This window comes from Pristis pectinata, chromosome 5 (assembly GCF_009764475.1).
Source record: "Pristis pectinata isolate sPriPec2 chromosome 5, sPriPec2.1.pri, whole genome shotgun sequence".
Classification (NCBI taxonomy): domain Eukaryota; kingdom Metazoa; phylum Chordata; class Chondrichthyes; order Rhinopristiformes; family Pristidae; genus Pristis; species Pristis pectinata.
This window is the reverse complement of record NC_067409.1, coordinates 14600733-14614645: the sequence shown is the minus strand read 5'-3', so window position 1 is coordinate 14614645 and position 13913 is coordinate 14600733. Positions and strand designations below refer to the sequence as shown.

Below are 13913 nucleotides of genomic sequence, written 5' to 3'. Positions count from 1 at the left end.
AAAGCAGGTCAACATCTGATGGTTGTCCATTGTATCACACTTTTGATTTTACATTCCACAACAAAAATTCAATATCACTAACGTCAATACTAGAAGTGATCTAAGGTATTCCTGCTCTCATGGTTCAGGTAGATAATACAGATGGGATAAAACTATTTGATGTGTTGCAGCACACAAAGTGCAGGAGGAGGAAAGTGGGTCAGGCAGCATTTCTGGAGGGAAGTGGACAGTCGACGTTTTGGGTTGAGACCCTTCATCAGGACCAGAAAGGAAAAGGGGAGAGAGTCAGTATGAAAATGTGGAGGGGAGGGGGGGAGCAAGAGCTTGCAGGTGATAGGTGGATCCAGGTCGGGGGGGGGGTGATAGGCAGGTGAGGGAGGGCGGAATGATGTCAGAAGCTGGGGGTGATAGGTAGAAGTGACAAAGGGCTGAAGATGATGGAATCTGATAGGAGAGGAAGAGGGGGCATAAAAAATCAAGGCAGAGAGGTGGGGAGGGGAACCAGTGGGAGTGTGTGGATGATGGGCTGATGGAGAGGGCGGGGGGGAGGCAAGAAATAGGATGATGGGAGCTGGTAGATCAGGAGGAGAAAGGAGAGAAAATGTGCTGTCTTGGTCTCTGCTTATTCCTTCTCCCTCCACAATAACTGATCATTGGCATTCATGGGATTTATATTCTGAAATAGCAGCTGTATTTGACTGTACAAAAACCATTGCACTTTGAAGCCACAGTACCTGAAGGACATTGTGAAGTTATGTATTGCTGGTCCTGTCTGTAAGGAGTTTGTACGTTCTCCCCGTGAGTCTGTGTGGGTTTCCTCCGGGTGCTCGGGTTTCCTCCCACATTCCAAAAGACGTACGAGTTAGGAAGTTGCGGGCGTGCTATGTTGGCACCGGAAGCGTGGTGACACTTGCGGGCTGCCCCCAGAACACTCTACGCAAAAGATGCATTTCACCGCGTGTTTCAATCTTAAATCTTTCATACTCTTCCCTAACACTCTTATTCTCTTCTTGCTGCATACTAACCCTTTCCCTGCAGGAATTGGGGCTTGGCAAGGACATCCAGCGAGCAGTGAATGGAGACCTTTACAGCAGAGCCCAATACATACCTCATTTGATAACAACATATACTTGACCAAGTATGGCATCAAGAAGCTGGTAAAACTGAAGTCAGAGCAACACTATGACCGCTTTGATCACTTTGCATTAAAATGAACTTTGTTTTTTTGTTTGAATTGTGTTCTTGTAAAAATTGTGTATAATTTCTGTTTTTCTTGTGACTGCTGTGTATCTGATGCTATGTGCCTGTGATGTTGCTGCAAGTAAGTTTTTCATTGCACCTATGCACACATGTACTTGTGCATATGACAATAAACTCAACTTTTGACCTTTTCACTTTGATCATGGGAAATACTTCAGTGGTTGGAGTCATGCCTTGTACATAGGAAGATGAATGTTGGTGTTGGGGATCAATCCTCCCAGCCCCAGGACATCACTGCAGAAATTTTTCATGGCTGTGTCTGGGACCCAACCATCTTCAGATGGGTCATCAATGATCTTCCTTCCACTATGGAGTCAGGTGATTGCAAATGAGGCAGTCCATGCCAGCAGGCAGCAAGAACTAGACAATGTTCATTTATGGGACTGATAGGTGGCAAGCAACATTCATGCCACAAAAGTGTGGGGCAATGACCATTTCCAAAAAGGGAGAATCTAACAATCTACCCCTGACATTCAATTGCATTACCATCACTGAGTTTCCCACCATCAATGTCCCAAGCTTACTCTTTGGAAACTCAACTGCAGCAGCCACATATATAGAACATATTCATAGAACACTACAGCACAGTACAGGCCCTTTGGCTCACAATGTTGTGCTGACATTTTATCCTGCTCTAAGATCTATCTAACCCTTCCCTCCCACATAGCCCTCCATTTCTCTATCATTCATGTGTCTATCTAAGAGTCTCTTAAATGTCCCTAATGTATTGGCCCCCACAACCTCTGCCAGCAGTGTGTTCCACACACCCACCACTCTCTGTGTAAAAAACTTATCCCTGATATCCCCCTTATATCTTCCTCCCGTCACCTTAAAATTATGTCCCCTCACGTTAGCCATTGTTGCCCAGGGAAAAAGTCTCTGTCCACTAGATCGATGCCTCTTATCATCTTGTACACCTCTATCAAGTCACCTCTCATCCTCCTCCTCTCCAAAGGGAAAAGCCCTAGCTCGCTCAACCTATCCTCAAAAGACATGCTCTCCACTCCAGGCAACATCCTTGTAAATCTCCTCTGCACCCTCTCTAAAGCTTCCACGTCCTTCCTATAAAGAGGCAACCAGAACTGAACACATCTAGGCTAGCTAGGCTACTCTGCACATTTTGTAGATGGTGCACACTGCACATTTTGTAGTTGGTGTGCACTGCACATTTTGTAGATGGTGCACTGCACATTTTGTAGATGGTGCACACTGCACATTTTGTAGATGATGCATGCTGCACATTTTGTAGGTGGTGCACATTGGGTGTGGGGGGAGGAGTACATGCAGGCAGGTGATCAGGTGAGGGAGGAAGGTAGGAGGGTGGGGGAGAGGGAGATGCAAGAAGCTGGGAGGTGGTAGGTAGAAGAGGCAAAGGGCTGAAGAAGAAGGAATCTTCATCTATCGCCTGAACTCAACCTATCCCTTGCCTGCGTGTACTCCTCCCCCTCCCCCCACCTTCTTATTCTGGCTTCTGCTCTCTTCCTTTCCAGTCCTGATGAAGGGCCTTGACCCAAAACGTTGACTGTTTATTTCTCTCCATAGATGCTGCCTGAATTTTTGTGTGTGTTGATCCAGATTCCAGCATCTGCAGAATCTCCTGTGTAGCAGTTTTATGGAGAACAGTTAGCATTTCTCTGTGTATTTTCAACCAAGTTCAAGCCTCACCCAGAATCAAGGAAGTCTCAAACTTGCCATTTCTGTGCCAGAAATTTCCTGGCTGCATTCCAAAGTTGAGCTCCACATGAGGAGGTTGGGAGTTTGGCCCACTGAGCCTGATCCATTTATTTATTTGAATGGAGATGAATGGTTGCAAAGGAGCAAGGTGTTGGGTAATTTGTAATGTTTTGAATTGATTGTGTTCATTGATGTTAGTTGTTTAAATGTGCTCTTCAGTGTCTTCATATGCTTTAATTTTATTTATTTCATTAAAAGGTTTTAATTTGTTTAAATTTCATTACTTTTAAATAGTTTCTGAATGTCAGAGACATTCAATATTTTGGCAGATTTGACAGCTGGCTAAGCCAAGGAGGTATGGTTTAGCTGGTACTGAAATTTTTGTATCTGAACTTGCTCTGCCCTGCCCTTTCCCATCTCGTGATCACATCACTTCACGTGAAGCCCTGCTGTCACATACAGCATCCTCGTTCAGGATCTGTCCGGATTGGGAATCTGGACTGACAATAGTGGATCAGGAAAGGGTAAGACGGGGGTGAGCCCGGTCTCAGTGAGCTCCGTTTTAATACAACGCCTCTGTCCGATAAAACATGACTTATAGATAACACTGAAGGGAGTCAAAGGGAGGACTCTTCCTATCATTGTGAAGCAGAAATCACCAAGATTGTTCACCTGCTACTTACAGAACCCTGAGCCAGAATCAGTTCATTTGGGAATATTTTAGCCAGGAGCAGAATAAAAAATAATAGAGAGAGAAAAATGCACCATTATTTTATCTTATTTCTTACCTGTCTAGACAGCCAGCTTTCACTTTCATCCTCATGTTTCTGAAACATTAAGTAATGTCAGAGTGAGGTGCCTGTACCAGAACAACGCTTCACTTATTAAATCTCACTCCAGATAAAAGAGTACTGAGGGACTGCCACACCATCAGAGATGCCATCATTGCAGGTGAGATAATGAACAAGAGGTCCATGTGCTCTCTCAGGGTTTAACTAATAATCCCATGGTGTTACTATGAAATAGAGTGAATGGACTGTCTCTGGTGTCCCAGCCATTACTTATTCCTCAATTATATATCACTGATACAGATGGTGGGGAGAAATTAAACATTGATTGTCGTGCTAGGCACATCCAATAACATTGAATTGTGGAAGCTGATCACAATTAGCTTCCAGACAAACCTCTGCCCCATTGTCTGTTCATTACCACAAAGCCTGTTTTATTGGGATCAAGCTGAATGGAGATCAGCTGCTGTGCTCAAGGGGTAGATGACAGCCTTGTCAGCAGCAGCCACATCCCTAGAGAAAATTAAAAGAGGTTGTGGAGTTGCAACTTTTCACACAGCTTGAGATCACCTTACTCTGAAAAATAAATGGGAGTGAAATTGAGGACCTTCTTTTCAAACTTGTTAGCTTTCCTGCCCACCTGAGACCTTATGTGTTTATCTGAGTCTTTTCTTGTCTACCTGAGACTTGATCTGCTTGCCTGAGGCCTTTCCTGCATATCTAAGATCTTCCCCATCTGTCTGAGACCTTACCTGCCTACCTGAGACTTTTCTTGTCTATCTGAGGCACTTCCATCAGTCTGAAACCTCCCCAATCCACCAAAAGGCTTTTGTGTTTTAATGAGACCTCTACGGCCTACCAAAGACCTTTTCTGTCCACACAAGGCCTCTCCTGAAGATCTGAGAACTTTTCTGTTTGCTTAAAGCCTCTCTTGCCTAAGGCCTCTCCTCTCTGTCTGATACCAGCTCTGCTTCTCTGAGTCATCTCTTGTCTATCTGAAGCCCTTCTATCTTTCTGAGATCTTTCCTATCTATCTGAATCCTCTTCCATCTATCTGACTCTCCTGTTTGATCTGAGATCTTCCCTGTCTGTCTGAGACATTTCTTATCTATCTAAAGCTTCTTCTGAGTATCTGAAACTGCTTCTGTCTATCTGAGGCCTCTTCCTGTCTATCTGAGCTCTTTCCTATCTTTTGGAGTCCTCTTCTGACCATCTGAGTCCTTTTAACTTGCAGCCCCTTATCTAAAAATTCAGTACCAGGGAATCAGAAAGGTTTATCTCCATTTACCTTTGTGCAAATACCTGTTGTTGCCTCACATAAGGTCAGGATGGAAACATTCTGGGGCCTGTTCAGCCAGTTCACTGCTAATTTGGTGCTGCTGGCCCATGTTACCATGGTAACATAATATTCCCTGCAAAGATAAAAGGAAAGAACAAGACATTGACTGGAACCCGATCTCTGGCGTGAAAATTGGAAAACTTTCTGATGCAAGGTTATTGAACTGAAGCATGATCTGCGTGTTTATCTCTCCACAGGGGCTGCCTCATTTGTTGAGTATTTCCAGCATGTTTCTGTTCTTAACTCAGATATCTAATGTCGATAGTTTTTTTTTTGCATTTGTTTTTTGATCAAATCATTCTCACATTTGCTGTATTCTGTCCTGGCTGTGGATCCATCCATACTCCCCTGACGACATAGATGGGGGCTATTTTGACCCTTCAGGTCTATGGTGGCTATCCTATTTCTCACTCATTTTCCCTGTAACATTTCTACCAACTCCTTCCACCCAAGATTCCAGCAAGAACTCACCTACACACTAGGGGCAACACTACAGTGGTCAATCAACCTACCAACAAGCAAGCCTCACAGGGTTTACACTGTGATAGGCCTGTTAGCCAATGCCCAACTTTATGTGCCAGATGAACTGCCCACCACAGTGCTTCATCCAACCCTATCAACAAATCCTATTTGTTTTGCACTGGCTTCATATTTACTATGGTGTATATCAAAACAATTTATTGAAGGTGAAAAAGCACGTGGTGTGTTGAGGATGTAGTTACAAACTAGTTTCTTTGACAAATCATTATCTGCTATCATCGCTATCTCTAACATGGTCCCACCACCAAACACGTTCCCCACCCCTTTCTTTCCCATCCTTTTAGTTTCTGAAGAGGTTGGTTCTGTTTCACCCTGGTTCACTCATCGTCAGACCACCGTCCTCCTTCTCCCTGCTTCTCTCCTCTGAAAGGCCATTCCCCCCAACAATATCCAAAGGATATACTTGCCACTGAGGGGAATGGCCACAGGGGAATCCTATACCCTCTACCATTCCTGGTGGTCACCCAACCACCTGCTGCCTGTAGCTTCGGCATGACCACCTCACTAAAGCTCCTGAGTGAGTTTAGGCCAGTCAGGAGCTGCAGTTGGACACAATTCCTATGGCACAGGACACTAATCCCATCTGCCTCCACATGGTCCATATCCCTCTTCTCTGCCTGTTCATGTATCTGTCCAATTGCCTCTTGAACTTCATTATTGTATCTAGCGTGTTCCAGGCACCAACCACTCTCTCTGTACAAAACCTTCCTCACAAATCTCCTTCAAACTTCCCCCTCTCACCTTAAACCTATGCCCTCCAGTATTTGACATTTCCACCCTGTGAAAAAGACTCTCTCTATCTATCTACTCTATCTATACCTCTCATAATTTTTTAAACCTCTGTTAAGTCTCCCCTCAGCCTCCGATGCTCCAGAGGAAACAATCCAAGTTTTTCCAACCTTAGTGTAGCTAGGAATAGCAATAGATATGGTGGGCTGAAGGGCCTGTTTCTGCACTGTTAACTATTTGCAAAGCTACAGTGAGTTTCTTTGGTGGAAAGCCGGTGTGGACACTATGAGCCAAATAGCCTCCCTGTGCTGTAAGCTTTCTGTGATTCTATGCTTCTCTGAAGTCTCCCCCACCCCCAACCAGTAGTTTCTCCCTCCCTATCGCAGCAACTTGCCCCAACTCTACAACAGCATGGATTTCTGCAATTCCCCAATTACAGCCTGTTGGAATTTGGCTCAGTTGGTGGCACCTTCTGATCTGCCCCAGAAGAGCGAGACTGACACTCTCCCCACTCATCTCCATTTGTAGATGATCCAGGTTCACTCTCCAGCACTGCTCTGACCTGCCCTATATCCAGAGGGTGCTGAACCTGTGGAATTCTCCACCATAAAGGCAGGCGAGACAAAGCCATCGAGTCATGGAGTCAGAGAGAGATGCAGGCCCTTCAGCCCGGCGAGTCTATGCTGACCATCAACCACCCAGTTACACTAATCCCACACTAATCTTGTTTTTCATTCTCTCCACATTTACATCAACCCCCCCCCCCCCAGATTCTACTACACACCTACCCACTAGCGGCAATTGGCAGCAACTAATTATCCTTAACTGGCATGACTTGGGATGTGAGAGGAAACCAGAGCACCCAAAGTCAACTGACGTGGCCACCGGTGGGGGACATGCAAACTCCACACAGATAGCACCTGAGGTCGGGATTGAACCTGGGTCTCTGATGTTGTGAGGCAGCAGCTCTACCAGTTGTGCTACTGCGCTGCTCTTAAATATATTCCTTAAATACATTCATGTAAATATATTGCTTAGTGCTAAAGGGGTCAAAGGACATGGGGAGAAGGTGGGAGCAAGGTACGGAGGTGGATGATCACCTGTGATTATATTGAATGTGGAGGGGGTTCAAAGGGCTGAATGATGTACCCCTCCTCCTATTTTTTATTCCTATGTTTCTCACTTTGTTTCGTTGTTCTCTGCCCAACCTTCAACCTTCCCAATGCCATCAAGCTTTCCACTTTCTGCTGTTGTTTGTGGGATCTTGCTATGTGAAAATTGGCTGCCCTGTTTGCCTACCATACTCTTTGAAATAATCCTTTTGGATGCAAATATCCAGGGACAACAGAAAGACACTATCTAAATACAGGAGCCAATTCGACCTCAAACTTTATAAATGGCTTGGATGAGGATGTGGAAGGGTGGGTTAGTAAGTTTGCTGATGATACAAAGGTTGGTGGTGTTGTGGATAATGTAGAAGGTTGCTGTAGATTACAACAGGATATTGATAGAATGCAGAGCTGGGCTGAGAAGTGGCAGATGGAGTTCAACCCGGATAAGTGTGAAGTGATACACTTCGGGAGATCAAATTCAAACGCAGAATACAAGGTTAATGTCAGGACTCTTAGCAGTGTGGAGGAACAGAGGGATCTGGGGGTCCATGTCCACAGGTCCCTCAAGGTTGCCACACAGGTCTATAGGGTTGTTAAGAAGGCGTATGGAGTGTTGGCCTTCATTAGTTGGGGGATTGAGTTCAAGAGCCGCAAGGTGATGTTGCAGCTCTACAGAACTCTGGTGAGACCACACTTGGAGTATTGTGTTCAGTTCTGGTTGTCTCATTATAGAAAGGATGTGGAAGCTTTAGAGAGGGTGCAGGGGAGATTTACCAGGATGTTGCCTGGCTTGGAGAGCATGTCTTATGAGGAGAGGTTGAGCAAGCTAGGGCTTTTCTCTTTGGAGAGATGGAGGATGAGAGGTGACTTGATAGAGGTGTACAAGATGATAAGAGGCATAGATCGAGTGGACAGTCAGAGACTTGTTCCCAGTGTGACAATGGCTAACGCAAGGGGACATAACTTTAAGGTGATTGGAGGAAGGTATAAGGGGGATGTCAGGGGTACCCACAGAAAGAGGTGGGTGCGTGGAATGCATTGCCAGCAGAGGTTGTGGGGGCTGATACATTAGGGACATTTAAGAGTCTTTTAGATAGACACATGAATGATAGAAAAATATGGGGCTATGTGGGAGGGAAGGGTTAGATAGATCTTAGAGCAGGACAAAATGTCAGCACAACACTATGGGCCGAAGGGCTTGTACTGTGCTGTAGTTTTCTATGTTCTAAACTGCAACATGACCATAACAAAATGCAAGTTAATTTTTTTCAAAGTGTTATTGATAAAGGGACAAACATTGCCCAGGACAGCAGAGGAAATTCTTTAAAACTGTGTCATAGAATGATTTTTGTTCATATTAGAGAAGAGAAATTCTTTCCTTGTAAATTTTGAACATTGATTGAATCAAGAAGTGCAATCTAATCTAACCACTCGTTATGTGATAAAGGTTTTTCCTCATGTGATCTTATGATGCTTTTGCCAATCAGCTTCATTCTCTGACCTCTGGCTCTTGACCCTTCCATCAATGGGAATGGATTTCTCTATCTACTCTCTTTTGACTTTCTTACCTCTCTTATAGTCTCTGCCTCTTTTTGGAAAGCTTGGAATCCTGTGGGTTTTCTCAAGAACATAAGAACATAAAAAAAAACAAAATGAGGACAGGTGTAGCCCATCCAATCCCTTAGACCTGCTCCGCCATTCAACAAGATCGTGGTTGGTCTGATCTTTGCCTCAACTCCCCTTTCCTGCCTGTTCCCCATAATCCCTGACTTCCAATAAATGAAAATCTACCTTGGCTTTCAATAAATTCAATGATTCCTGAGATAGAGAATTCCAAAGATTGCCAAACCTCAAAGAGAAGAAATTCCTCATCTCTTCTGTGTTAAATGGACTCCCCCTTGTTCTGAGACTGTGCCCCATGGTTCTAGATTTGGAATAACATCTGCCTCTCAGAATCTTGAAACATTTTCTCAACCTGCTTTGCTACCTCCAATACATGCCTGCATCTCTCTGCTTCATCTTAGAAATGTGCCCTCTAGTTTATATTGCTTCTTTTCCTTCTTTCCACCAAGACTTTAAAGATCGACCTCTGATACCACAGAAGGAAATGGTTACATGATTGAACAATGAGGCAGAAGGGAAGTAAAGACAGGGGGTTTTTACTTCATTCTTGTGTCATCCGGTGGGACCATCTCGCGCGTGTGTGTAGGCCCATTTAAATTCACCACATAGAGGGAGACGGTCGGATTCTCCTGGCCAGCCTGAAGGGAAATGGTAAGGAATGGATTTAATAATAGTGATGAAGGATCATTTCAACAACAGATACTGTCTGTAAAAAACACATTTGCTTACAGATGCTTCAATTAACAATTGATAACATTCGCCACAACTTAAAGAAACACTGTCAATGCATTTTGACATTTAATTGCTCATTACTCAGTTCTATTCTGATCCACATATTTTGTTCGGAGGAAACTTGAAATCTTCAGCCCTTATCTGCAAGCAGTTTTTCCCTTTACCTTTGGATAAGGGTACACCCTTCCAGTCGGATACAAGGAGTTGAGGTACATTGGGATTTCCATGGTGGGGACCCTTGAGTCATTGATTGTGGCGTAGGCCAGCCGGGCACCATCTGGAGACCACCAGTGAGCAACATTAGTTCTCAGGAGCTCCTCTGTGAAAGTAAACATAGTGACACCACCGTAAGAGAGAGGCCTCTGTAACATTCCTCCCAACAGGATTTGGTGATCCACTCTAAATGGAATTTACTTGTATTTATATTATTGGTATTGGAATTGGTTTATTATTGTCACTTGTACCGAGGTACAGTGAAAAACTTGTCTTGCATACCGTTCATACAGATCAATTCATTACACAGTGCTTTGAGGTAGTACAGAGTGCATTGAGGTAGTACAGGGTAAAAACAATAACAGAATACAGAGTAAAGTGTCACAGCTACAGGGAAGTGCAGTGCAGGTAGATAATAAGGTGCAAGGTCATAACAAGGTAGATTGTGAGGTCAAGAGTCCATCTCATCGTATAAGGGAATCATTCAATAGTCTTATCACAGTGGGATAGAAGCTGTCCTTGAGCCTGGTGGTATGTGCCCTCAGGCTCCTGTATCTTCTGCCTGATGGGAGAGGAGAGAATAGAGAGTGACTCAGGTAGGTGGGGTCTTTGATTCGCTGGCTGCTTCACCAAGGCAGCGAGAGGTATAGACAGAGTCCAAGGAGGGGAGGCTGGTTTCCGTGATGTGCTGGGCTGTGTCCACAACTCTCTGCAGTTTCTTGTGGTCCTGGGCAGAGCAGTTGCCGTACCAAGCCGTGATGCATCCAGATAGGATGCTTTCCATGGTGCATCGATAAAAGTTGGTGAGTGTCAAAGGGGACATGCCAAATTTCTTTAGCCTCCCGAGGAAGTAGAGGTGCTGGTGAGCTTTCTTAGCTGTGGCATCTACGTGGTGATTATGATTTCAAGGATGCTCTGAAGGACTATTCATTTGATGAAATATTTCTGAAGTTAATGAAAATCATCTCTCCGATAATAAATGAGTAATCATTGGGTGATGCATTGAATTAGACACAGCTTAGAGCTGAAATCAGATGCTCAAAGTTGGTTAAGAAAAGACCTGTTATAACAGAGAACATAGAAAAGTACAGCACAGGTACAGGCCCTTCGGCCCACAATGTCTGTGCTGGCCATGATTTAAACTAATTCCATTTCTCTGCACAAGGTCCATGTCCCTCCATTCCCTGCCTCTTCATGTGCCTGTCTAAATGAATCTTAAAAGTTGCTACAGTGTGTGCTTCCACCACCTCCCCTGGCAGCATGTTCCAGGTATCTCCCACTCCCTCATTTGCCTCAAATTTGTCTCATAAATCTCCTTTAAACTTTCCCACTCTCACCTTAAAGCTATCTATTTCCACCCTGGAGAAAAGAGTCTGACTATCTACCCTCTCATAATTTTGTATACTTCTACCAGGTTGCCCCTCAGCCTCTGATGCTCCAGAGAAAACAATCCAAGTTTGTCCAACCACTCCTTCTGGCTTATACACTCTAATCCAGGCAATGTCCAGGTGAACCTCTTCTGCACCCTCTCCAAAGCCTCCACATCCTTTCTGTAATGCAGTGACTAAAACTGCCTGCAATACTCCAAATTTGGGTTTATCACCGATATATTCCTGGGATCATCTAAGCTCTTTGATACTAACATGCTTGCCTTTTTTACTACTGACTATTAGACTGACCCAGAAAGTGCAACAATAGCTTGTCCTTGTGCTGAGACCAGGATGCCAATTTATTTCTCCAATCTTTTCAAAAATGTACTAAACATACACATGTTGAGTCAGACATTGTTACATCTTGTTAAGCTGCTTCATATCATGGCAACCAAACTTGGAGAGCAACAATATGATGGACTTCACTTGGATCAATGTATACAACTTATCATTCTGCAATAATGAACACACTGCATTTCCCACATGAGTGGCTTGCCCTACTTGACTGATTGGATTTTAACTATTCCTCCAGTTTCTCAGACGCCCTGAGACTGTCAAAAGCTTTGGCTCTGTTTCAGTGGACTTAGTGGTCTTCGAAAGAGCTCTTCAATCAGTACTGTCCCTCTGTTCTTCAAATCAGTCCCATTCCCTGTTCTTCAATTAGTCTTATTATCCCGTTCTTCAATTAGTTCCGTTCCCCCTGTTCTCCAATTAGTCCTGTTCCCCCGTTCTTCAGTTAGTTCCCACCCCCCTATTCTTCAAATCAGTCCTGTTCTCCCTGTTCTTCAAATCAGTCCCAACCCCCTGTTCTTCAATTAGTCTCACCCCCCAATCTTCAATTAGTCCTGTTCCCCCTGTTCTTTCCCCAGAGACCCACAGTATTTTCCTCTGCTCCCATTTTCTAGCTGGGCAGAAAATCCCTGATCATAATAGCATGAAACATAAAAGAAAGTCAGTCTCAATGGGCTGAATGGTCTCCTTCTGTGCCAAAATAACTCTATGATCATTGACATTCTTGTTGAATAAATGTTGGTTCTACACCTTAGGGGAAACAACCTCTTTGCTATACACTCCACATAAATAAACCTTCTGAATCTTGAACAGCTGTACTAAATCTCCCCTTCTCTTCGGTAGGAAGAATAATGCCCATCTCTTGTTCTTGATACTTGTTCTCTCTCGTGGAGAAGGGTTGGTGAGGGGATGAGGGTCATGAAGATGGGGTGGGGGAGCGTGGTTGGGATTGTAATTAGGAATGGTGGGTTGCAATATTGTAACACAGATGGAGGATATATCCAGTAATCAGTGGAGTTTCTGATCTGAATTCTACTGCTTTGGAAGGTGCTGGCCAGATCTCTTCAATTAGCCCCACGCCTGAGTACCACTCAATAGCTATTGAAAAGCAGCATCAACACAAGTCCAGAAAACAGCTTGTGTGGAGGCTGAAGAGACTGAAGAAGGAATGTAAATGGAGATTAGTCGTACCTGCCACGCATTTAATTGTTACTGAGATGCATTTAATTAAGCAATATATAAATTAGTCAGCACAGCAAGTCAACATTTATAAGAGTCTGTATCAAAGGGACTGAAAGAGCATTATGGTCCCAGTAGACAAGCAATGTCAACAAGGCCCATCGCCTGCCCTAGCTAATTGTATGGCTGAGTACTCTGCTGGATGAGGTCAAAGGACATGAATTATTTTTTTATTTCAAAATAAACCTTATTCATAATAAAAAATATATACAAAGAATAAACAGTGCAAAACCTTTAAGATAAGATAAGATATCTTTATTAGTCACTTACATCGAAACACACAGTGAAATGCATCTTTTGCGTAGAGTGTCCTGGGGGCAGCCCGCAAGTGTCGCCACTCTTCTGGCGCCAACATAGCATGCCCACAACTTCCTAACCCGTACGTCTTTGGAATGTGGGAGGAAATCGGAGCACCCGGAGGAAACCCATGCAGACACGGGGAGAATATACAAACTCCTTACAGACAGTGGCCGGAATTGAACCTGGGTTGCTGGTGCTGTAATAGCGTTATGCTAACTGCTACACTACCGTGCCTTTACATTCATGGTCAATGCATTCACTAGTGTTTACTTTTCTTTAAAAAACCCATTGCACCATTGCCACTCATGTGGCCCCCTGGGGTGATACACCATTTCAATATTTCAATGTTTAAGGGGCTTCCCCACCTGACCCAGCCCCTCCATGTCCAGAAGCAGAGGGGGCTTAGACTGTGGTTCTTCCCCACCGAGCCCTTGCGTCGGCTGCACCAAGCATCAGCGCGTCCCTCAGCACGTACTCCTGCAGCCTGGAATGTGCCAGTCGGCAGCTTTCCCTCACAGACATCTCGCTGTGCTGGGAGACCACCACGTTTCATGCAGATCAAAGAGCGTCTTTCACCGAGTTGATGATCTTCCAGCAGCAGTTGATGTCTGTTTCTGTGTGTGTCCCTGGGAACAGCCCGTAG

At 44.4% G+C, this 13913-nt stretch overlaps 1 protein-coding gene across 5 annotated transcripts in view; it reads right to left on the bottom strand.

Annotated features, from left to right (window-relative positions):
- dpp6a (dipeptidyl-peptidase 6a) overlaps positions 1-13913 on the bottom strand; it is a 546960-nt gene that overhangs the window by 85881 nt on the left and 447166 nt on the right. For all 5 annotated transcript variants that reach the window (XM_052015996.1, XM_052015997.1, XM_052015998.1 and 2 more), the window contains 4 exons: positions 9962-10116; positions 9606-9703; positions 5011-5134; positions 3723-3761 (listed from right to left, as the gene is read on the bottom strand). In XM_052015996.1, the coding sequence (XP_051871956.1) occupies positions 3723-3761; positions 5011-5134; positions 9606-9703; positions 9962-10116 (416 nt within the window). The remainder of the gene's footprint in view (positions 1-3722; positions 3762-5010; positions 5135-9605; positions 9704-9961; positions 10117-13913) is intronic.